The 24,481-nt window shown below is 52.4% G+C and overlaps 1 protein-coding gene across 7 annotated transcripts in view; it reads right to left on the reverse strand.

Moving 5' to 3' along the window:
- BAIAP2 (BAR/IMD domain containing adaptor protein 2) overlaps positions 1-23,978 on the reverse strand; it is a 48,330-nt gene extending 24,352 nt beyond the window's left edge. For all 7 annotated transcript variants that reach the window (XM_054083358.1, XM_054083360.1, XM_054083356.1 and 4 more), the window contains exons 1-3: positions 23,855-23,978; positions 13,299-13,374; positions 11,235-11,321 (exon numbers count right to left, since the gene is read on the reverse strand). In XM_054083358.1, coding sequence (XP_053939333.1) covers positions 11,235-11,321; positions 13,299-13,374; positions 23,855-23,926 — 235 coding nt within the window. In that variant the 5' untranslated portion in view covers positions 23,927-23,978. The remainder of the gene's footprint in view (positions 1-11,234; positions 11,322-13,298; positions 13,375-23,854) is intronic.
- Positions 23,979-24,481: the final 503 nt, after the last annotated feature.

Raw genomic sequence — 24,481 nt, forward strand, 5'->3', positions numbered from 1 at the left:
TTTCGACTTGCTTCACAGTTCAGATATTAAAGCAAGCAGGTAGAGACAAGTGATGCTGCCCTAATAACTGAAATGGGAATTGAAATAACACTGTTACATCCAGGAGCTTCTCCTGCCACCCTCCCAGCTGTGCGCACTGCTCAAAGCCCAACAGAGCACCCGAGTCCCGCTCTCCAGCAGCAGACAAACAGAGGCCTGGGACTCCATCCAGGTCACAGAGCTGCACACAGAGCTAACCCCTGGGTTGACTATTTGCCTTGGAAAACCACTGGCCCTGTCGTGCACAGGTGAGCTGGGCAGTGAGGGCAGAGTCGTGGTGTGCGGCTGCTACAAACGCCGCACGTCAGTCCCACAAGTGGCTGCCCACGGCCAAGAAAGACCAGCTCCGCTTTGTCTCTTCCTTTAATTTTTCTTTTCAACTGCAGAATGCATCAGATCCCACACCCACTGCTCTTTTCCTGGGAGGAAGGGCAGCGTCCTGCCTCAGCAAAAGCCCCAAAGCGGCTGGAGCCAGACACAGACGGAGCTGCGGGAGAGTCTCGTAGGAGAGGAGCCAGTGCTACCACTCAGCTAAAAGTGCAGCCTCCAGATCAGAGCAGGCTTTCAGGAAGAGCCAGGCTCTGTCAGCTATTTGTAAGGGCTGAGTTAGGAAGTTCTTACTTCCAGCGTGGCTTCCCAGGAGGCTTTCAGCCTGCATGGGGCTGTTTGTCATCTGAAAGCCATGAGCCGTGTCTCCAATGTCTCCCAAGCTGCTCCTGTCGCAGCTCTCAGCCCTGGCAGCTTCCACAGCCCAACACCCGCAGGGGCTCTCCAAAGGGAAGCACTATCCCTCAAAAAAGCAGAGCAGCACCCGAGATAAGTCAAAGTCCCAGATGTACAGCCCTTCAAAACTATATATAGAGTTTAAAATGAGCAAACAGCACCCTTAGGGGTGGGAAATGCAATGGGAAGGGGACACCCAGCCCTGGAGCCCCAGGACGATGTGCAGGAGGAGACGGTGCTACGCTTCCGAGGCTGCTCAAGGTCAAGGTGGCAGCTTCTGGCAGGGCTGAGGGTATCCCCTGGGAATCTAGGGGTGAGCAGCTGTAGTCCTAATCCCACCCGACAGTGGTGCACAGCACAGTGTCCACAGCCCCCCCTCGCACAGAGCCCACGTTTGCTTCCACATAGGGCTGCACACTCCTGTCCTGCTCCAGTGACAGCCTGGCCCTGGCAAACACTGTGGTTTTGGTGTCTTTAGAGAGTGAAAATATGAGTCCTCTGTGGAGGTCAGCCCACCCTGAGCTCCAGGAAAACTGCATCCCGACTCAAAGCTCAGCAACAGAGAGACTGGGATGAGCCAAACCAGCTTCTCACTGGTGCAAAGGAACCATTTGGACCCTCATTCAGCACAAAACAAGACAGCACACGCTAGGCCAGCCCTGATCCCAGTCAGTCAGCCTGTTCCTGGCACACCACGTGCCCAGGCACGTGGACCGTATGCCAGCCAGAAGTCAACACCACCGGCCCATTGGGAACAACCTGGCCCAATGTTTCTTTGCTGCTGAAGCAATTCGTACTTTGCACTATACACGTCTCAAAACCTCCTGTAAACATTAAAACCTGATCCCTTTTTGTCCTTGGCAGGCACCAGCCCCCTCCACCGCGGGTCAACGCAGTAACCAAACCGGCTGTGGCACTGGTAGGCGCTCAGCCAGCAATGGGGCCACTGTCCCCAACTCGAGAGAGAGCGCAGCTATGCACGGAGCATCCCGCAAAGTGAGGAGGTGACCAGACAGCACGGCTGCGGCTCTGCTCCTGCGCCAGGAGGAAACCGTTTGCCAAGATTTCTGCAGCTGCTGAGCCAGCTGTAACTTTTACGGCCGCTTCGCAAGGTGCTGAGCAAAGCGGAGCAGCCCCCGGCGCTCACACCAAGCAGGCAGTCGGTTGCGGCAATTACGCACGACTGCGGTGAAGAGCTTCAAGCATCAATGGGGAGGTCTGGACAAGGGGTCACCACTACAAGACCGCCAGGAAATTGCTCTCCGGTTGGGCTGCAACAGCTCAATCATGGGAAGTGCACAAATTCCCACTGCAAGGAGGCAATGACGTAACACCGAGATTGCTTTTTTAAGAGTATATCAATGCAAGGGCGGCTCGTGTATTATTTCCAAAGCTTGCACCACCCCCTCTCTCCCTTTTGCTTCCCGTTTGGCCAGAGTGGAAACCTTGAGAAAACCAGTGCAGAGCTGGACAAGGGCTTTCTGCCACCACTGCCAAGCTCCCGACCCACTCGGAAAGCAGGAGCTGGGGTGCTCAGAAATAGCATGCATGTCCCCAAATCCAGCGCTGGGTACACCTGGCCCTTTGCACAGGGACAACAGGGCTTAGTCCCCACGGCATTCCTCACCCAGAGAACTAACCTGTTCCCAGCGGCCGGGGAGGTGCGTGGTGAACCTCATGACAGATACACATCTTTCTGTTCAGACTTTCTCCTCCACCCCTTTGGCTCTTATCACAGTGAAAGCACGGGGCGTTTCAGTCCCACATCAAAGCGGGCAATGGAGTGGAGCCTTTCCCACTCTGCATGGTGTTCCGGCTGCAAGGTGCTCCATGTCCCAGCCCAGGTGAGGGAAAGCTGCCATCCCCCAGCACAGACCTCAGCTCCACTGGTCTCCATGCAGCGCATTCCTCTGCCGCAGCTGGTTTGCTGCATTCTTGCTGGTGGTGCGGCATGGCCAGCCCCGTGCCAAAAGCGGCTCAAGGTGAGCACCGTGCTGCACCGGCATCGTGCAGGAAGGCAGCTGGATGCCTGCTTGGCGCTGGGTTGTGTGGAGGCACAAGAATCATACAGTCATAGAATAGTTCGGGTTGGAAGGGACCATGAAGGTCATCTAGTCCAACTCCCCTACAGTAAGGATGGACAAAGAGCTTCCTCCATAGCCTCTCTGCAGGTTGAGACAGCCCAACCAGCTCGGAAGGAATCAGCTCCAGGCTTCCTGTGGTCTCTGCCACTGCTGGGAGCCCACGTGGGGCAGCACTAGGTTTAAAACTAGCTCCCCAAATAGTAGCTGCAGCCGCTGTGTGAATTCACAGACAGCATCCCTGACAGCCTGATGCCTCCACACCACGAGCTGCTTCCCCACTGCAAAAAAAACCCTGCAGACCTTGTTAGACATTAACAGACATTTCATCCTGAAATCACTCAGATTAACCCAGCGTGGTAGCAGGGAAGAAGTTAAACTGTGACTAAGAGATACCACAGCAGTTAGAAAGCCCAAATATTTCAAACCTTAGCTTGGAAAAGGATCCGTGGCATCGCCACTGACTGTTGGTATCCAACATGAGGTGTTAGCAGAGCTCAGTGGCAGGGCCAGGACCATGGCACGCCCCGGTCCTGGCACAGCCATCCACACCACAGGCGTTTTGCATCACCTACGAGCGGTGTTTGGAAGTGAAACACGGAAATTGCTGCTGTGCAGCAGGGCAAGAAACAGGGCAAGAGCTCAGGTCACAGTGTGAGTTGTGGGGGAGCACCATGTTAGACTTGCTGGCAAAATGCACATCCCATAGGTCAAGAAATGCAAGGTCAAGTGTCTCACGTACACCCAGAGGCAAAAATTAAAGATGGAGAAGGGCAGGCTCCTGCCTTTCTGCAGAGCTGTAAAGCACAAACAGCCAAGGAGGAGTTGCTATTTATGCCTGACTCACAGTATCGTTCTGGGAGAACTATAGGGGCTATTGTGGGCCCTTCCCTACCACACCCAGCCAGGAACGGGCAAACAGGTTGTTCCACATCTCTTCCATTGCTTTTGGCACTGCAGGATCCAGCTGTCCCTCCTGAAGGAGCTCACAACATTTGGGTGTCTTGCTTTTGAGTTTTCAGAACCCAAGGATTTCCCCCCACACACACCTCTCAAGCTAGACACAAGCTATTTTTAATAAAAATACCAAACAATGCATTGGCAAAGAAGCCAAAAACTGCTCCAAGGCAGAGCATGTTGATGCTTGTGTAGGGCTGAAGCACCCCAGCCTCTCCTGCAAGGGTAGCAGGAGCTGGTGGCTTTACCAGGGAGCCGGTTCCGTAGCCACTGGCCACCAGCTCTCACTGCCGCAGGCATCAGCCCGGCAGCAGGGATGATTTGACAAACAAACAGCACTGCATCCTCACCAGCATCGCTCCTTGCTCCTGGAAGATGAAGGATGCAGGACCATCGGCACCTTTGGCCAATTGGATCACTTGCTTTGGAGATTCAGCCCCCCAAAAAAAGAGCACAAAAGGATGAAACGAAGAGTCCAGGGGCTCAGCAGCTCCACTATTTGACACAGTGCTTGGCTTCTCCCTGTTGCTTTTTGTTAAGAGAGACCAGTGCTGTCAAGGCAAGTAACCAAGCTGGCAGAAAAGGACTATGAGCTCATTAATGAGGAAAAAGCAACAGACAGTAACAGGGCAAATGGTTTGAGTGGCTGCCTCCTGAGGCCAAGGAGATAAAAAAAATGATCTGCTCCTCAATTGCTGGTTAAATGCTGTTTCTGAATTCTCTGCTGCCAAGGAAGCACCTGAACTGAGGGAGAGGATGTACTCATGCCAGCAGGATCCCTGGGCAAGCAGAGATGCAAAAGCACCAGCCGCCTGGAAGAAAAAGACCCAGAAAGTCTCTGCTGCAGGCACTACTCTGACACAGGCACTCATTTACCTCCTCCTGGGCTTCGCTAAACAAAGACACTGGCTGAACAGCAAAGCTCCACGGGTTTGGGGTTTTTAGGGAGGCAGAGAAGAACATCAGCCTTGTGCACATCATAAACAAGTATTGCTTCGGGGTGAGATCCTGCCCCAGGACTGGCAGAGCAGGATGCTCAGCCTCGTGGTTCCCAGCTCCCCTCTCAGCCCTGCATGATGCCACCCAATGCCCCACTTCCCATTTTCCACCAAGTGCAGCACCAACCACCGCTGCCAGAAGCAAGTGGGGCTTCTGGAACAGCTGCCCAGGGAGGGGGTCGAGTCGCCTTCCCTGGAGGTGTTTAAGGAACGGGTGGATGAAGTGCTGAGGGACATGGTTTAGGGAGTGTTAGGAATGGTTGGACTCGATGATCCAGTGGGTCCTTTCCAACCTGGTGATTCTGTGTGATTCTGTGTGTGATTCTCCCCCAGCTCCCCTGGCCGTGGCCCAGGCACACATCCCTGACGCTGTGCAGGCTTCTCCCTGCCCTGCAAGCACAGACTGGCAATAACTCTGTTTGCACATCATGCCACGTGCTGAAGATCAAGGCAGATTTAAAGCAGAAGCATGCTCCTGAAGACTTTTGCTATCTTCTCCCTCTTCCCTCATATTAATACATCTCGATCCAAGCTCAGAGACACAGCACGTGCCACAGAGAAGCCCTCAAGCCACCAAGAGAAGCACCTCACAGCCCAACACCTCATCCAGACAAGGAGCTCTGACTTGATCAGCTCCAACATTACAGAATCACAGAATCACCAGGTTGGAAAGGACCCACTGGATCATCGAGTCCAACCATTCCTAACACTCCCTAAACCATGTCCCTCAGCACTTCATCCACCCGTTCCTTAAACACCTCCAGGGAAGGCGACTCGACCCCCTCCCTGGGCAGCTGTTCCACTGCATTCAACTGCAAGACAACGTGGGGGGAAGATCCATGCATGTGCAGTGGGAAGGATCTGAGTGTGGGGAAACAATCAGCTTCTCTGCTCTGATTCATCTATTTCCTCTTCAAAAAGGTTTCACTTATCACAGCCCCAAAGGATGGCACCGATTTGTTAATATTGTATTAGCAACTCATCAGCATTATAATGAGCAGCTCTGTTTGCAGCCGCTGCTTCAAGCCAGCCTTGGCAAAGCTTAAGACATTTTTTATTTATTTATTGAGAGACAAGGTAAAGAAAAAAAAAAAGAAAAGCTTCCCAAGGTGCCCCGATTCAGGTGAGTACAATGACATTCCTAATAATCACCTCTCTTAGGCTGAGCAGGTGCCATTGACACTTTTACCACAGATTAGAAGCCCGGGTGACCTGTGATGTGTGCAAATCGGGTATCTGTATTGTGATGTACAGACCAGGAGGTCCCTAGCGCCCAACTGCTCTGGCAGCAGCTATATTGGTGGCACAGGATTAATTAGCACAGAACACAATGGCACAGACCTCACTGCACCAGCCCGGAGCCGCCCAACTGACTCGCACGAATGGATCGCTCCAGCACACAAGCAGAGGGGAAGCAAACCACTCCAGGACTCAGAGCCAGCCACACAAGTTGTGCCCCTTCCTAAAATCTGCCAAGCCCCCAGCATCTCTGATAGACAGCAGAAATGAGTTCACAGACAACACCCATGGCCCTTCCATCCCTCTTGAAAGGATGGAGCATCCCTGCAGGAGTTCATCCCGGGCTCGGTGCCCAGGCATGCAGCAGGTAGGCAGCCCTGGAAGACATCACCACTGAAGGTGAAACCCAAACGTAACACACAGCTGCTACGCGTTAGAAACTCCAGCCAGGCAACATGCTCCTCACAGATGCTCATTTGACAACCCTCCACCATTACTTGCCCAAACACAGGTTGGTGAGAACAAATCTACTGCTACGGCAGTCTGCTTGGAATCAGAAGGTCTCCAAGGCAGTGAAAAGGCAATGCTGACAGCAGTGAGTCTCTTTAAGTCCTTTTTAAGAGGTCTTTCTAGTGTCTCTGCACCCTGAAGACCACCATGCACACAGGTTCCTTCCCTAAGTGAAGTACACAGCTTGGAGGCTGAGTCCTGATTTTCTGGAACAACGTCTGCCAAATCAGGCCTTTTAACAGAAAAGCAGGTAGAAATGCAGGTCCAGAGCATCCATTCTCCCATCAGTGTGAAGCTGTTACCCAGAAACCATTAAATACATCATTAAGTCTGATTTGAAAAGGATCAAGCAACAAGATTACCACCCAGGTGATCTTGCTCTTCCACCCAGGACCTCACCTCCAGGGCAGAGGGACCTCACTGCTGGCACACCAAGTCATCCATCATGGACAAGTATTTCCTGGAGTTCAGGTCTGGTTTTCCTGGGCACAACCCTGGCAGGTCCCCTGCAGCCATGAGGCACCGCAGCCACCACCAGCTCCAGCGGTCCCCGACCACACACTGAACACAGCAAAGACCTTTGACATTCACACGATCTATATCTGCATCTCCGCTGCTGCAGGAAGCATCTACCCAAAACAACTGCAAATCCAATTAACAGGTTAATCCCTCTCCCAGAGGATTCCACACAGCACAAAGCATCTGAACCACACGTCACCAAGAGCTGAGTGAGACTGAGCAGTTGCAGTGAAGAGAGTCTAAACTTGCTGGGGCAGCTGTGAGCATCCCACCAGGCTGGTCTCCTCACTCGGAGCTGTCACATTGGCCGTCCCACCACAGCACAGGCTGGTGGCACCTTGGCTCTACAACAATGTCATGGACAGGACCAGGCTCTGTGCCCAGGTCTGACCAGCACAAGTGGAGACAGCTCTATCCTGCATCCCTGAACGATGCTCAGCAGCCTTTTAAAAGCAGTACAGAGATCATTTACCACTCTTGAAGCCCAACATCCTGCACTGACACCAAATAGCTCTGCGGAAAATGAATGCATCACAAAGGTGCCACTGGTCCTGATTTCATTGTACAAATTGTGTATTAGAAGAAAGCCATTATCTACTCGAGGCTCATTTCAGCTCAACAATGGGTGATTAATTACTGCATGTCTCACCCTTTCAGAGCAGCCTTTAATTCAAGAGGACCTTCAAGAAAACCAACCACTAAGCAAAATCAACCTCCAGCCCCGGAGTCTTCCTGCAGTTGCTGTTCAGCCCCAAGAACACCAGCCCCAGCATCCCAACACTTTCCCAGTCTGGTGGAAACTGCCTCCAGTCCCGCTCACCTCGTATGCCTTTCCCTGCAGAAGAAAACCCCTTCCCATGACTTTGCCATGGCTTAATTTTCAAGGGGGACAACAACATTTTGAGTAGCATCCAAGGGACCTAAGCAGGATTCGGACAAGTGTTAAAGTTACCCAAGCACTCACATGCGAGACCGGAGGTCCTTGGAAGTGCCTACAAAGCATTCATGGATCGAAACCAGAGCAAACAGGCATTGATCAGAAAGCACTCACGCTCTTCACACAAGCTTCTCAAAAGCCACTGTAGCAACCACTGAAGATGTGAGGAACAGCATAACGAACATCTCGCAAAGAGGAATTGTGGGGAGGCGCCTAAACCTCCAAGGACCAGAACCCAAGCCACAGCCCAGAGAACAGAGCAGGGAGGGGAGAAGCTTTCCTTCTATCCCCCCTGTAGTGACCCAGCTCCTGGGAATGCCACAGCAGCGGGGTTCAGACAGAGGTTTGCCAATGCCAGACACTTGCACCCAAAAACTCAAGCCACAGAGCCGATTACAGCTCAAGTACCTTATTAATCGCTAGGTTTTCCATTACCGCCCAGGATTATCCCGTCTACACATGGGTGCTAAAATCTGATGGAGAATTTACAAACAATGCGAAGTGCTAAGCAGCCAGTGAGCAGCGACCCAAGTTCAGAAGCTGCTAAATGTTTTCAACAAGACAAACAGCAGCATCACTGGCATGGGAGGAATGTGGTTTTAAAAGAGCCAACACTGAACAAGATGGGTCATCCTGACTTGCTGTGCTGGGCAGCTGGCACGGCTGCACACAGCCATGGACGGGCAGTTTTCCAGTGCCCAACTTAGAGCAATTCCTTAAGAGTCACAAGTGCTGTTGGAGAGATGACTGGAAAACACTGCTGGTTTTGAGGACTGATGGCAAAAGCCACAACAGCTCTCCCAGCAGCCTCTGAGTGCTCACCCAGCTTCCTGGGGTGCTGCGAGCCCACCCAGAGCTCCCCAGTTCTGGCTGGGATGCATCACCCTGGGGGTACCGAGCCCTCACAGCCACCCCAGCACAGGCAGCATCACTGCAGTGCAGGCAGGAGTGAGGCAAAAGGTGTGCCCATCTTCGTCTCTTAGACACTAGATTCACACATTTTACATTTTTTGACACCTCCTGTACCAGCAACTGCATTCAAAAAGGGTCCACATTTAGAAAAGAGAGGGTTAAGGAGAGGAAAAAAAAAATCTCAGATTCTTTTCCATGGAGGCTGGACAGAGATGAGAGCTGCTGGTCCCAGTAGAGCATCCCAGAGTCCTGTCTGGAGCAGCTTTCCCTGTCCTGTCCCTTCAAGGAGAAAACCTCCCAGGGAGGGAGTGGTGAGGGCACAGCATTACTGCAAGCAGAAATTACCAACATCCCCATTTGCTGCTGCCTCTAGGAAGGAATGAAATAACCCAGAACCCAGTGCTCCTTTCCGGCACTATCAGCAATCACAGCCTGGGGACTGATAAGGTAAAGGTGTTCCCAGGAAAAGCCATACCTTTGGCGAGCACAGCCTGGGTCTAAAACATTTTCCAGCCCTTGTTTATATATCCCGCTCAGAGGGGGTTGTGTCCCCGGCTGTTATCAGCTCCAATAAACTGCAGCAAGAAATGTTATCTTAACTTTCTTCTGCCCAGAGCAGCTGCCACAATAAATATCAGCAAGATCAACAAAGCAAGAAGTCCAAGGCACAGCTGTTTGTCATGGGTCTGGGCTGAGCTGGAGCTGCCTGGATCCTCCCTTGGATGTGCTCACACCAAGAGGGGAAGGCACAGTAATTTGGGAACGTTTTATACCAATCCCAAATACTCCAGCCACACACACACATCAAATCACATCAGGGGCTGCAGGAGGGCACTAAGGAAGACTGCTGCCAAGCTGCCACCCTTGGGCAAAGAAGTAGGACCAACAGCAGACACCAAAGCTGGATTTTAAGTCAGGAGCTGCTCTGAAGGGGAAGCAGTGTTTGCGGCCCTCAAGCTCCTGCCCTCACACAGCTGAGCTGCCTCTGATAAGGCTTTCCCTGGCTTTCACTTCCAGGAGGACAGAACTGCTGCATTTTACCCCCAAAGAGGCAGAAGAGGAAGCCCTTAGATCTTGCACAGCCTTCATAATCTCAGTCACTGCATGCACCGCACACAAGGCTCTGTTTTATTTATTGAACAGAAGCAGATTGCTATAGGCAGCTCTAATCCAAGTGATAAAATCGGTTTCCATAGACACTTACTGCTTCCCTGTCAAAATTCAGATGCAGGCAGCGAGCTGTGCATGGCTGAGCCGCAGCGGGAGCTGTGGCTGGGTGGAAGCAGGGTTTGACACCAAACCACATGGCAAAACCAAAGCCTGGTCCTTCCAAGGGGCTATTCATGGATTGCTTCATCAGCCTTTAGAGTAATTTCAGCTCAATCTCTTCTCTGTTAATTGACCTGATTGCGTTAATGAGTCCAGCTTGCCATCTCCTAGCACAGCTACCTGGAGAGCCAGAGCTGCAGGAGGGACTGGGAGGAGGAGTTCACCTGGGGCTGCAAAGACAACCAGACCAAAACCCATCTCAGCCTCCCGAAAGCCTTAACGAGAAGCTGCAGCATCCCTGGGGGGAGCTGGGGAAGAGCTGCCTCAAACCACATCTGCGCAGCAAACCAGCAGCACAGGGAGAACGCCGGAGCCATGGCTGAGCTACGGGGAGAGGGGAAAAGCAGTTCCTGAAGGACCTCCCAGAGGAGTTAAGCGTAAGAAACGGAAAAGGGGCACCGAGCATCCCAACTCCTGATGTCTGTTGTAACTCTGATGGACAGAGCAAACAAGTTCCCAGCTGCCTTGCACCGGGATGCTGCGGACAACATGCAGCAGATCTTGCAACAGCTCTGCCACGCTCAGCAGGGCTTTGAGTACAAACAGCCCCAGCACACAGCCCAAGCACTGGGTGCCTTCTACCAGGAGAAACACTGCTTCAGCACAGTTGATCTGCCTGTTCCCCATATCACTCCCTCCCCTGCATCGTCCCCTTTGGAGGGGAGAGCCAGGCAGCACTGCCTCAGCTCCCAGACAGGAAACCAGGGCTCTTCTCTCCTTTGCAAAGCAAGACAAACACCAGCAAAGTCACTCTCTGCAAACACCATGAGCAGACAATGCCCTAAAATCCAGACATTAAGAATAGCAAGCTCCTTTTTTTCCAGAGCTACATTAACAGTAAATACAGGGACACTTTTACTATTCATACAGGGCGAGATCAGCTCCACATTGAGCTCGTTATCCTCATCAACAGCAAAAATCTGGTTTTATTCCCATGCTCAGAGCCTGCTCCGGACGGCGACTCCATTTAGCAGTAAATTGGTGACTTACCCAGTTCTTTAGATCCTTGGCTTTCACTGGCCAACTCTCCCATCTTAACCAGAGCATCAAAGTACCCTTTTGCTGCATATGTCATACCTAAAAGCATCAAAAAATGCAGGTTATATTCTCTTTAATGGCTATTATAACTTCTACGGCACTGAATAGATGGTAGACACTAAAACAGACGTTACTTCAAAGGGCTAAACCCCACAGGGAGAGACAAGACAACAAACAGAAGAAAAACAAGCAAAGAAAGCTCGAGCAGCAAGATTACAGGGCTATTAGGAGAAAAAAGGTACAAGCAGGACCGAGATGGTTTTCATTCCAGTGCAGCTATCAGCCGGCCTAATGCTGCTCAGAAAAATCACTGTGGAATAATTGACTATCACAGACTTTCATTATAGTTCAGTCTTGTTTGTTGACATTCCAGCTATACACACTCCACTTTAATCAGATAAGCAGGGGGTTTCCTCTAATCATGAGAACATGGTGTATGGCTTGAGCTCAGCACCATCAAATCATGCACCGAAGCGTGATCCGTGGGTGAAGACACTTCCTCCAGATGCCCCCCAAGCTCAGCGATCCAAAGCAAAGGATGACCAAGGACAGCTTTTAAAATTACAGGAAGATCTTGGGCTTCAAAGCATATTCACAGCAGGGATGCGAGTAAAAAAGAAAGCAAGGAATCGTACTGGTTATCCACAAAATGCTGCAGTAAAAGCATGCCCAACTTTCCCTGTGATAAAACAGCACGCAATAAACTGACTCCACCACCTGGGTAATTAAAAGCTGCATTATCAGTATAACATCTCAGAAGAATGAATAAAAATGAAGTTCCAAGCGCAGGCTCTTCTCCTCCCTTCCCTGCTGCCTGCATTCAAGGGAGACCCAGCAGAGAACCAAGAGGCAGAAGCACACCCAGCTCATGAGCCTCTGCTTCGTTAGCATCATTAGGAATAGCTGGGAAATGCTGCTGCTTGTAAGGACACATTCAGTGCCCCATCCCTGCAGCAGCAGAGCCCACAGCTCCTGGGCAGTGGACCGGGATGGGCAGGCACTTCCCACCCCATGGCCAGTTGATCCATTAAAACCCAATTTAAACCAGTGCTGAGAACTGGCAAGGCAGCAGCGTGCAGGGGAGTGCCTGTACCTGAGAACACCAGGAGGTCTGCATCTTAAAAGATCCTTCATCAAGACATCAGGAACCTCATCTGACTTGTGGGAAGTAGAATTTGCCTCGGGCATAAAGCAAGAAGGGACAGATCCTTCCCAAAGGTTTTATTGCAAACACCAGCATTTAACAACATGAGACACCAAAATATTTTTCTTTCCCCACTGGTTTAGGATTATGACAGCCTCTTCCCTTCCGGGCATTTTCACTGAACCAATTAAAAAATAAAATCCTGGAGACACATGTGGTGCAGCTCTGAGCAAGCAGAGCCCTCCCTGAAAGAACGCAGCTGCCTCTGGGGTCGAACAAACCCTGCCTTAAACCTCCCAAAAACCGAGCCAAGTCAGGCCAAGGCAGTACGCAAAGGCTTTTTAAGTCAAAATAGTCCATTTTTTTTGGTTTTCATCAATTCATATTTGACTTCTGATCATTTAAGTCTACGCCTCCTAATGGCTTGTGTTCCAAAACAAAAGCTGCCACCGGTATTTTGGGTTTTTGTTCCCCCCCCTCTCTCTTCTAATACATTTATAGGCAATTTGAAGATTTCAATGACATCATTAAACAGATCTTAAAATCCTAATACTAAAGATTTTAAAGTAACATTTAAAGATAAGCTGGTTGGAGATTCGTCATCCAGGTGCTACCCAATGTTTTAACACTCAAATCCTTTCTACACCTGTGATCCCACGGCACACACGTGCCTTGCTTGTCCTAACAACATGGATATCCATGAGCCACTTCCCCAGCTTTCTCTCCTCCCCTCTCCCAGGGCAAAAGAGTATCCGAGCTGGTTTTCCAGCTTCCTTTGAGGCTGTGATGTCCATCCAGACCCAGTGACCCCTCACCAGCCTTTCAGCCCCCAATTTTTCAGCAATAAACATCAGCAGCGCAGTTGCACTTACTTGCTAAGGCTTTTTCATAGGTCTTCCCCATAGATATGAAATTCCTGAGGCTGGGATTGAACTGCTCCATGATCGTCTAGAGGAAAGAAGAACCATCAGGGATTAGCAGGGATGACCAAGAGCCAGACAGAGCAACCACACTGAACTCAATGCTCATCAAGGTAATAACAGCAAAAAAAAAAGCCTCCCACACCCCTTTCAGCAACTCAACCCAAGCTTCCCCATGTCCGCATGAGGATGCTGGTTTTACAACAAGCCCTAAGCGAACACGTCTTGCAAATAAATGCTTAAAAGCATTTATTGGCCTGGAAGAGCAAATATTTTTCTCATTTTGGGATAACTCGCAAGTATGGGGTCAGGGCAGCGCAGAAACGGCCCAACGCTAAACCAAACAACGATAAGAGCTGTTGAATGTAGCCAGAACGTCAACTGAACACAACAGCTTGTACTGCCACTTCAAGCCATGCCTCCTCCAGCCCTTCGCGAGAGTGGGTTGGAGGCACCTTCACCTCTCACTAAGGACAATCACTCCAGAAGGCTCTTCCCCCACGCCAGCTCCAGCACGTGCCCTTGGCATTGCCCTGACACCAGGCAAAAGCACAGCCTGGATGCAGCAGGAGGGGGAGAAACGCCCTAGGTACCCTCTCCTTGTCCTGCAGCTCTATGGATGAAGACAAGGCTTGGGTTTTGAACACCGCAAGGCAGAGGGTCAATAATGAAGTGGCTCTGCAGTGCCATTAGGGCAAAATGCTTCAATGTTCTGAGGTAAGCGAATGCCCCAAACTAGAAAGTTATCAGATATGGCAAATATAACCGTATAAATAACCACGAGAGGCTGTTTGAGACAGAAGGCAATGGCCCTTAGACCAGTCACAAAGCTGATCTGAGTTCTGGGAGGTTCCACTCTTGGGTTGACCTCAGAAAGCAGCATCAGCATTGGTCTACCACAGACAAGTGGAAAGGGCCAAAGAGTGGCATTAAAAATAACCACCAAGGAGCTGAAGACACCAAAGCCACCATCGTCCCCACCGAGCTGGTGGCAGCCACAGCTAAAGCCAAACACAAGGAATTACACCGCAGTCTCAAAGCATTCGGTGTCACTTTCCACCTGCCTACAACTGCATAAATTAGGGTGTCAGTGAACACCACGAGCTCTGTCTGACAGCTTTGCCTCCCTTGCTTTAAGGTCCTTATTTAAACATGGGGGGGGGGGAAGGAATAATCGGATCAGGAAGAACAGCTCTTTGTACATTTGGCACAGCAGCTCCTGACCCTCCCCTGCCAGCGCTATTCAATCCCGGTGCCGATAGCATCTCTAAAACCAGACACCGATTCCCAGCCCAGCAAGAGAAAACAAAATCTCCATTCTTTCCCTGCGAATCCAACCTCCGGACCAAGCCCGGCTGCAAAAAGAGCAGCCAAGAGCCAGTTCCCAGCCCCATCCCCGCTTTGGGGACAGCCTCCACCAAGGGTACCACCAGAAAAATCATGTTTAATGCCCAAATATCCCCACACGCCCGGAGCGGGAATGCACAAGCATTCCCCTGGGGAAGCAAAGGCCCTGCACTCCCCACCCCACGCTGCTGGCAGCGTCCCACCCCGGGACGGGAAGACAACAGACAGACACTTATGGCGAATAAGCTGATTAAGCATCTGTCACCTCATCTGAAGCTGGCCAAACAGTATAAAGCTCATTTTCTGCCTGAGGCATTTTTATCCCGAGTTCCTGCTGCGCGGCCTTTGGAGAGCATGACAGTTTAATTTTCTCCCACAGGTGCACGTCTCCAAGGCTCAGCCAGCACCTTCCCCTTGCTCCAACCAGCTATTTTCCAACTTCAGCAAGCAGGAACCTGCACGGATGCTACCTTGGAGACCAGCGTCGAGGTGGGACATCACCTAGGTGCTAGCATTAGTTGGTAGAAGAAATCCCTTTAATCCTCCAAGGAGCAGAGAGGCAGCCCAGCTCCCAGCTGGAGCAGCGAGTTGAGAACCACTGCTCCAATGCTGCAGCACCAACTCAACTCAACCCAACCCAAGCAGCGATGCCCCAGTAGCCACCATCCCAGCAGCAATCGGTGATTTCGGGTCCATCCCACAGCACTACACACAACCTGGCAAGGGACAGAAGATGATTGCCGGGAGCTGACAGGCAAGCATGAGGCTAACAAGAACCTTCCCTGCTAATTAAGGCTGCGGGTCAAGCTCCGCAGCAGCGCCGTGCACGGGGAAGCTGCTTTGGGGCAGCGCAGAGCAGTTTAGAGAACACACTCTGCTTGAATGGAGAAAATTAACCTGTATAGCAACAAGCCACGTAGCAAGTTGTTTTCCCTAATTGTAGGAGACAATTGCATAGGAGTTAATTAACACTAATGTGGAGTGCTCCGTGCTTCCCACGTCAAGTTTAACTTCGAACAAATCTACCTGCGTTATCCCATGGAATGGCTGGAGGTGTAGGATCGCTGCCCACAGTGGGGACACGGATACATCCCTGCCTGAGGAGTCCGAGGCTGGAAAACATTCACACGGAAGAAATATTGGCAGAATTTCTGTGGGGAAGGGATTTTTAACAGTTTGCTGGGTTAAACACGGTGTTTATGCGTATGTATATATACATGCACTTAAATAAAATGATCTTTGCAGCAGTGCCTATGTAAACATCTTCCCAAAGCACAATGCTTAGGGAAAAAATGGCAGAATAGGATCCACGGACAAAGCATCATCGGCAGAGCAGGAGCAGTAGTGTCCATCAGCAAGCACTGACCATCCCCGCAGTGACGAGCCCGAAGTCTTAAAGCAGCCAAGATGCTCTCGATCTGTGGGTCTTGTGGGGATGGATGGAGTGGAACAGACTCGGGGAAATCCCCTTCCAAAATTCAGTGCATCTTCCCCAAACTGAAGGGAACCTAAGCACAACTCAGGCTCGGCAGCACCGCTCAGGGCAGCACTCTGCTCCTCACTGACAAGAGCAATTTTAAAGCAATAAATAAAGAGAAAAAGGCCCCCAGAAAGGGTCCCACTGATCAGCTGAGGAGGGGGGAGGCAGCTCTCTGCTGGCCAAATAAAATTCATGAAACCTTAGGAGAAAATTTGCTGGAAGTGGATGTTTTTAAGATACCGTCTGGAGATTTTCAACAAATCCAGCCTGGCAGGAGGAAGGCTCTTCACTACAGAGATAAAAATAAGAGTTTTTCATGCTCCCTTCTCACTCCCAAGGTGGGAAGGGAAGGTGACTCTAGAACTAACACACCTTCACCTCCCCTCCAGGTGAGAAGCTGAAGATCTACCAGCTGCTAAGGAGAAATACTGACAAACAAACATATTTATGGCACAGAATTTGCTCAACAAACAATCACTTCGCCCACCCAAGTCAGCCAGCAAGGTGCTGCGATGCCGTAGGTTGCTTCACCAGTGGATGCAACCCCCAGCTACCCCCACCTTGGCCCCATGGGGCCAGGAAAGCAGAGATCACAGAATCACAAGGTTGGAAAGGACCCATTGGATCATCGAGTCCAACCATTCCTAACACTCCCTAAACCATGTCCCTAAGCAGAGATGCTCGCCTGGGCTGTGACAGGACTTTCCTTCAGCTGACAAGGTGAAGCCAAGCCTTGCAGGACACTACAGCAAAGTCGATATTCAGCAAAATCCTGGTAAAGAAAGCAAATCTCGTTCTCCCTCCAATTTTGCTCCATCAGCACCACCCACAAGTTGTTTGCCTTCCACACACCGCCTGGGCAGAGTTTAGAAAAACACAGACAAAAAAAAAACCTGGCAGCTGAAGGTTGAAAGGGCTTTGCTTTGTTCCACTGCACTAAATTCCCTGGGTAATACCACTCAGCTCTCTGGGATTGGCACGGCTTTATTCAGCTGCCAAAAATGAAACTAATGCAAAGCACGAGGTCTCCAGGACCCAGTCCTGCTGAATTCGTCTGAGGGGGGAAGAGGCAACACAAAACGAGGTCTCTGTCTCTCTCCCCTGAATGCACTCCATGCTCCGGCGAAGATCTGTCAGCTGCTTCCATGCCATAATAAACTTTTACTCTTGGGCTGACTGAGTCCTCCCCAAGAACAAGTTGGAAACAACAGGTTCAGGTTGTATCAGGTTTCTCCTGCATCAAGACCTGCATGACACCTCCTCAAGGACTTTTAAGAGAGTTTAAAACCAGGCTGCACTGTTCTCTCCAGGTCCATCCCTGCAGCCTCCAGGTTAACTCCTAAAGCTGAAAGCAGAGCAAGATGAAAAGCAGATGCTCATTTCCTCTGCTGGGGAAGGAGATGGTCCGTGGGCACAGTCTGCTGTGGCTCAGCATCACTGGTTATGGTGCATCACTGTGCAGCTGTGCATCACCCTGCACGGCTGTCTGCAATGTAGATGCTGCCCTGATCACAGTGCCGAAATTACCGCAAGACCTCTCATCCAGTCTCTCCTCCACACAGCAACACGGCAAAGGGCAGGACTCCCGGATTTCTCCAAGGAATGAGCACCACCATGAACACCACAGCGTGCACCATGCCCCAGGCTCCTCTCCAAGCCAACCCCTGCAAGGACAGCCTGGGTAGCGCTCGCTGGGGACATCCTGGACACCTCAGTGATCACGACTGATGGACTTTGAGCTGAAAAAACAACTTCAGCGTTTTCCTAGCACCATTCTTTGCTGCCCATACGCAGCAGTGAGCCACAATAGCTCCTTGCAAGACCCGATACTGCATTGTGGCATGGGTGGCCCGCGCTGAGTCTGGCACCCACAGCTTCCCTGGGTGACTCACGGGTGACAGCAGGATGTTATGTGACCACAGGTGCTGTCAGAGGCAGCAGTGTCGTGGGACTCTCCATTACACCACAGTCAGGCTGCAGAAGCGGCTCAGCTATAAGGAAGTTTTGTTTCTAAATGGGTCAGCCCTGCTCCAGGAATGCCTTCAATTATTTCTGTATCAATATTTAATGCCCAAACAAACCCCAGCGCTGCCTCCATCTCAGCGCGTCCTGCCCTGTGCCATCAGAAGACAGCCCAGTAGTTTTAAGAGCCAAGTTTCTGCTGGGAGGAGAGCCTCGCTGGACTAATTAGCAGAGCTGATTTCAATTGCTTACAACACACCCACCTCCAACTCTGCCGCCGGGAACATCCCCATCCAGCCCAAGTCCCAGGTATCTCAGTTTACCATAACACACAACACAGCAGCATTTCACAACCCGAGTTGCTGATGGCTCCTGTGCCTCATCCCTCCCTTGCCGCTGGCGAGACCACCTCCGAGTGTTCCCAAAGCTTGCTCCAACCCAGCGGGAAGAGTTGAGCTGTTGTCCTCCAGTTGGGGCTCTCACAAGGTCCTGCCCCAAAGCCAGATGGCACAACCAGGGCTCAGCACTGTCTTTACTGGGGAAGGGGCTCAGGAGCAATGGAATTTGAGGAAAAAATAAATCCAGGTCCTCATCTAAAGGCATTTAATTTCTACTAACAATCACGTCAGAGGATGAAGGGACCCGAGTTTCACAGAAAGAGCTCTGAACATCTTTGTAATCAGGGCCTGGGCTTGAAGGAAACCAGCAGGAGGACCTGCCCAGTGCACAGAACCCCCCCCCCAGCTCACAGCACCCCCTGGGAACATCTCATCAGTACCCACCAGCAGTCTCCCTGCAAGGCAGACCTGTCCCCCAGCATCACCAGGTTGGGTTCTCCCCTGCCCTGGGACAGTCATTGGCCACAGCCCCTTCCCCAGAGACCTCGTACCGAGGGGCTCAACTCATCTGAAGGCTTCAGCTCAGTGCAGGAGATGCGACATGCACTGCCCTACGCTGTACCTCGCCCTGCAACACGCACAGGAGTGAAACCTTAGCCACGAGCAGGCTCGATGCAACAAGGCACTGAAGGCAAAGCCAGCAGCTGCCTCCATCCCGAGGAGCACCATCTCATCAGCAGGATCTGCAGGTAGCACGGGAAGCACCTCGAGGTACCTCAGGCATGTTAGGAGCCACCTGCTCCATAACAATTCATGAGTTCCAACAGTTTGGAGATGCACCATCTCGGCAGAGGTTGAAAACCACTCTCCTGGCCCACAGCAGCATGGTACACCTGCAGAGGGAACGGGGCAGCAGAAGGAGAGAGAGGGCAGCCTCATTTCACAACCCAGGGAGCCAACAGCGAGCCCACCACGTCGCAGCCAGACCAGCACAAAGCCTTCCTTCAAACAGACCTGGTTGCAGAGCCAAGACACCTACAAAGATGCAACTCTGGCAAAAAAACGTGTTGCCCTACAAAAAACACCACAGCCCCAGGCCCTGCTCACTATAGAACAAAGCTCAGCCTCCGCAGCTATTGCTGGGAAAGAAATTCCGCTCCCCTGTGCCACGGGCGCACAGCACGCACGGAGCAGGGCGCTGCCGCCGAGCGCAGCCATGCAGCGATGCTGCCAACCACCACGATGCACCAGGCAGCTCAGAGCCCCAGCACACACATTTCCCAGGTTTAGGGTGCAGGAAGCCCTAACGTAGGGAGCAGAGAGCGAGAGCATTATACCTGGAATTCAGGACTGGCACAGGCTGACTCCAGGGGCCAACTCCTTCCTCGGGCACACCGCACGGTCCCTCCACTACCAAACACACCAAGCCACCCACAATTTCCCTTCTGATTCACTTGAGCAAGAATTTCTCCCCTTCCCTCTGGACTCGGAGATAATGAAGCAAGAAGCTGTTATGCCGGCAATAACATTTATTACAGCTGATGTGTAGCAAACGACTATCAGGAATTACGCCTGCATTTGTGCAAGACAATTTGGTTTTGAGTTTGGGGTGTTTTTAAGCGAACACCTCTTCAAACGCAGAGCTATTCATACACCGTTGCAAAATGATCTTCCACATGAAGAAACAGCTTTAAAATGAAATGGAGGTTAGCCTGTAAATGGCGATAATCTTATCTGTCATAAATGAGACAGATTTGTCTTCAGGGGAACGCAGAATTTGCCAGTACCTTCTTTCTGCAAACAATTCTGCGCAAGGGATGAGCGGAGCTCGGAAGCGCTGCACAGGGAGCAGCTTGGAGAGCTGCCCTCCCACCGAGCACCCTGACCCTGCACCCACAGACAGAGAGGTTTCACCCCCACCCCGCGCTCGCAGAGTTGTGCAGCTACGATGGGGTCCATGTGAGTGAATCAGCTCCAGGGAAGGTGGGATTACGTTGGTGGAAGGTGCCAGCAGCCTCCATCTCCCTCTGTAATTACTACAGATGTGTGGGCAGCTGCCTGTAGTGGCAGCATCAGCGAGGGGGCGGCTGACAGCTCCTCCACCATCTCATTAGCACAGTCATTCCGAGAGTGAGCACTGTTTCTGGAAGATGATTACAATGGGCTTCCTAAGCAGAACGCCTTGGGAAAGCCTGTGCGGTAAGAAGGTGCCTGGCACAGGGAACAGCCGCAGAGAGCTGCCTGCTCCACATCTCATGGGGAAACGTCTCGATTCCCTGATCCAGCTGCTGCCAGAATCCCAGCAAGATGACAGCAGCGGCTGGAAGCAAAGTGTGGGGCTGCTGGATGTCCCACAGCCCTGCTCTGGTTTGGTGGCTGCAAGAAGGCAAGGGCCAAACCTCCCCCAGCATCATCCCCCTTCCTCAGAGTTGTCCTCTCCTCACCACAGCGGTGTTCATGCGTCTGTAAGTGCCAGAAAAGCACAGGGCCAAAAATACATGGGCGATGAGGATCTGAAGCACCAGGGGGTGGGTTTTGACATGGAGACTCCAAAGCTTGCGGAACTCCACAGAGTCCACAGTCCCTGAGCCTCCAGCCCTCATGTTGGGCTCCAGAACATCGCAGTGGTCCTCAAAGAAACAGGCAGACACCAGACTCCTGCACACACCTCAGGCTACACATCTCCAGAGGCCAAGAAAAGCATCCTAGTTTTCAGAAGAGAAAAGGCTCCTCGTTCACTGCATGAAACACAAATGGAACCAGGACCATCCCTCCTCCACCGCCCAGCACAGAGACACCGACGTTGAGTAAAACCATGAGATCTGCCTCCAGCTCCACGTTCTCACTCTCTGCACTAAAACACTGAGAAATGAAAGTGTTTACTAATGGGTCATCAGACCTTTGGACTCTTCTCGAGTCCATCTTTGGCTCCTGGGGCCAAGAGGTCCCCGTGCACCCTCTGTACCAGCTGCACTTCAGTCAGATCAGCCAGGCTTCGGTGGGAGGCGGCGCTGCCTCTTGCTCTGGGCCAAGGGCACTCTGCTCCAGCTGACCCACGGCTCACGCAGGCCAGGAAACATGAAGCCTATGGTTGGAGGCAAGGGAAGAGCCCAGCCGGCATTCACCCCTCATCTCAGGGGAATGAGCATCACTCAAGCGCAGTTGTTGCGATGGCCCATGGGCCAACCCGAGCACTCCTTACATGGCTGCACACAGGGCAACTGCGGTAACAGCAGGTTTGCAGAGCAGGTCACGGTCCTTCGAGGACAACACACCTCAAACAACATGAGTCACCAGGTGAAACTGTTCCCAGCAACTGTCCCCGCACTGACCACACCATCACTCAATCACGGTGACGACTCTGGCAGCTCTCGCCCTGTTTGCCCAGGCTGCTCCCAGGGCTGATCCGCACTGATCCGCAAACATTTGGCTCCCTGGGAGGGAAAAGCTCCTGCCTGTGCAGGGACCTGACCACGTCAACACCCGCGGTGCCAGGCTCTGCCCAAGGCCAAGGGCAACCCGCCCATCAGCTACATTTCAGAGGTGGAAAGGAGCCCCGCACACCAAAGCCCCCGCTGTAGCTAAACCATGGAATGGTTTGGGTTGGAAAGAACTTTAAAGCCCATCCCATTCCAACACCCCTGCCATGGGGAGGGACACCTCCCACTGGATCAGTTGCTCAAAGCCCCATCCAACCTGGCCTTGAACACCTCCAGGGATGAGGCAATGCCGTAGCTAGAAGGCTCCGTTCCCAGACCTGCTCTACACCCACAGTAGCCAAGATTCCAGGTGCCAGCACTTCCATCAAAACAGCTGTTACACCTCAGGATCCCAAACCCCAAGATTTTAGAACTTTGCTACCTTGGTATTTTTTGCACTAAATCTATCAGAGACATATTTTTTTTACTTCTTAATGCTCCAAGTAACTCAATCTCACCACTTAAAACGCAGGAAATCATGCGAGCTTTCCAGTTTAACAAACGACATCCTGCGTTACACGTTAGGCTAGAAAGGTTTTATTAGACTTGCTCACAGAACTCAGCGGAGCAGAAACCACTTCCTCCGCGAGGAAAATTAAAGCACATAAATTAAATTATGACACTGGGAGCAAAGCGAAGAAAAGAGATTTTTGAGAGATTCTCAAACTCTGGCTACAACCAAGAGGCAAGAAAAGGCTCCAATTGCTTTTAATCACTGCAGGAAAGGGAGGAACTGCTGCCAAGCTGCTCTGGGCTGGGGTGATGCGGGGACAGCAAGAAGGCGAATTCCCAGGTGGGGGATGCAGCTGGGGGAGGCTGGGGGTACCATCCTATCCTCCCTTCGCTGCCCCTCACCCATTCCTTTGCCCCCTTTGCCACCCTGTACCCCATTCCCATGCCCCATACCCCTTCCCGCACACCTTCTGTCCCATTCCTCATCCTGTACCCCGTCTTGTACCCCTTCCCCACCCCATACCCCTTCCTATACCCCCTTCCCCATCCTGTACCCCATTCCCATGCCCCATTCCCCTTCCTATACCCCCCTTTTCTGCCCCATACCTCCTTCCTACACTGCCTTCCCCATCCGGTACTCCATTCCCATGCCCCATTCCCCTTCCTATACCCTCTTCTCTGCCCCATACCCCTTCCTACACCCTCTTCTCTGCCCCATACCCCTTCCTATACCCTCTTCTCTGCCCCATTCCCCTTCCTATATCCCCTTTTCTGCCCCATACCCCCTTCCTACACCGCCTTCCCCGTCCGGTACTTCATTCCCATGCCCCATTCCCCTTCCTATACCCCCTCCTCTTCCCCATACCCCCTTCTTTACCCTATACCCTCTTCCTATACCCCCTTTTTCTGCCCCATTCCCCTTCCTATACCCTCTTCTCTGCCCCACACCCCCTTCCTTGACCCCACACCCCTTCCTATACCCCCTTCCCCACCCCATACCCTACTCCCCTTCCTGTACCACCTTCCCCGCCCCGCACCCCTTTCCCGTACCCCGTCCTCCCCCCTCTCCCCCCTTCCTTTACTCCCTTTCCTGCTCTGCACCCCCTTCCCTTACCCCGTACCTCTTCCTATACCCCCTTCTCCACCACATACCCCCTTCCTATACCCCGTACCCTTTCCTATACCCCACTTCATACCCCATTCCCCACTCTGTACCCCCTTCCCCATCCCGTACCCGTTCCTACACCCCATTTCCCCCCCCCGTACCCCCTCTCCGGGGTCCCCGGCACCGCTCCCCACTCCGGGCGCTCCGCGCATCCCTCGGGAAGGAGCGGGGGCGGCCGCTCCCACGCCCGGCGGAGGATGGAGAGGATAGAAAGGGGGTATTGAAATGAAAACGACCCCCTCCTTCCCCCCCAGAATAAACGGCGATGGGGACGCGGGTCTCACCTTGTAGACATTCTCGGTGAGGCGGTGCACCTCCTCGGAGCGGGACATGCCGGGCGGGCCGGGCAGCACCATGGGCGCTGCGAGCGGGGCTGCGGGCACGGAGAGCGGCTCCGAAGGGCCCCCACGCTGCCTTTTATCAGCTGCCGCGGCCCCGTCCCGCCCCGCGGGGAGGAGCAGCACCGGCACCGGGGCGGGGCGGGACCGGCGGAGGGAGGGGCGCTGTGCACCACCCCCCCCCTTCCCCGGGACCAGCCGCTTGCACCCCGGCCCGTCCCCGAACCCCCATCCTGTCCTCAATCCTCTATCCCATACCCCATTCCTCATCCCGTACCCCAATCCGATCCGCCATTCTCCATCCCGTACCCCATCTCATACTCCATTCCTCCTTCCGTACCCCATCCTATACCCCATTCCCCATCCCGTACCCCATCTCATACTCTATTCCTCCTTCTGTACCCCATCCCATATCGCATCCTATACTCCATTCCCCATCCTGTACCCTATCTCATACCCCACTCCCCCTTCTGTACCCCATCCCATATGGCATCCTATACCCCATTCCCCATCCTTTACCATCCCATACCCCATTCCCCATCCTTTACCATCCTATACCCCATTCCACATCCT

Source organism: Cuculus canorus, chromosome 18 (assembly GCF_017976375.1).
Source record: "Cuculus canorus isolate bCucCan1 chromosome 18, bCucCan1.pri, whole genome shotgun sequence".
NCBI lineage: Eukaryota > Metazoa > Chordata > Aves > Cuculiformes > Cuculidae > Cuculus > Cuculus canorus.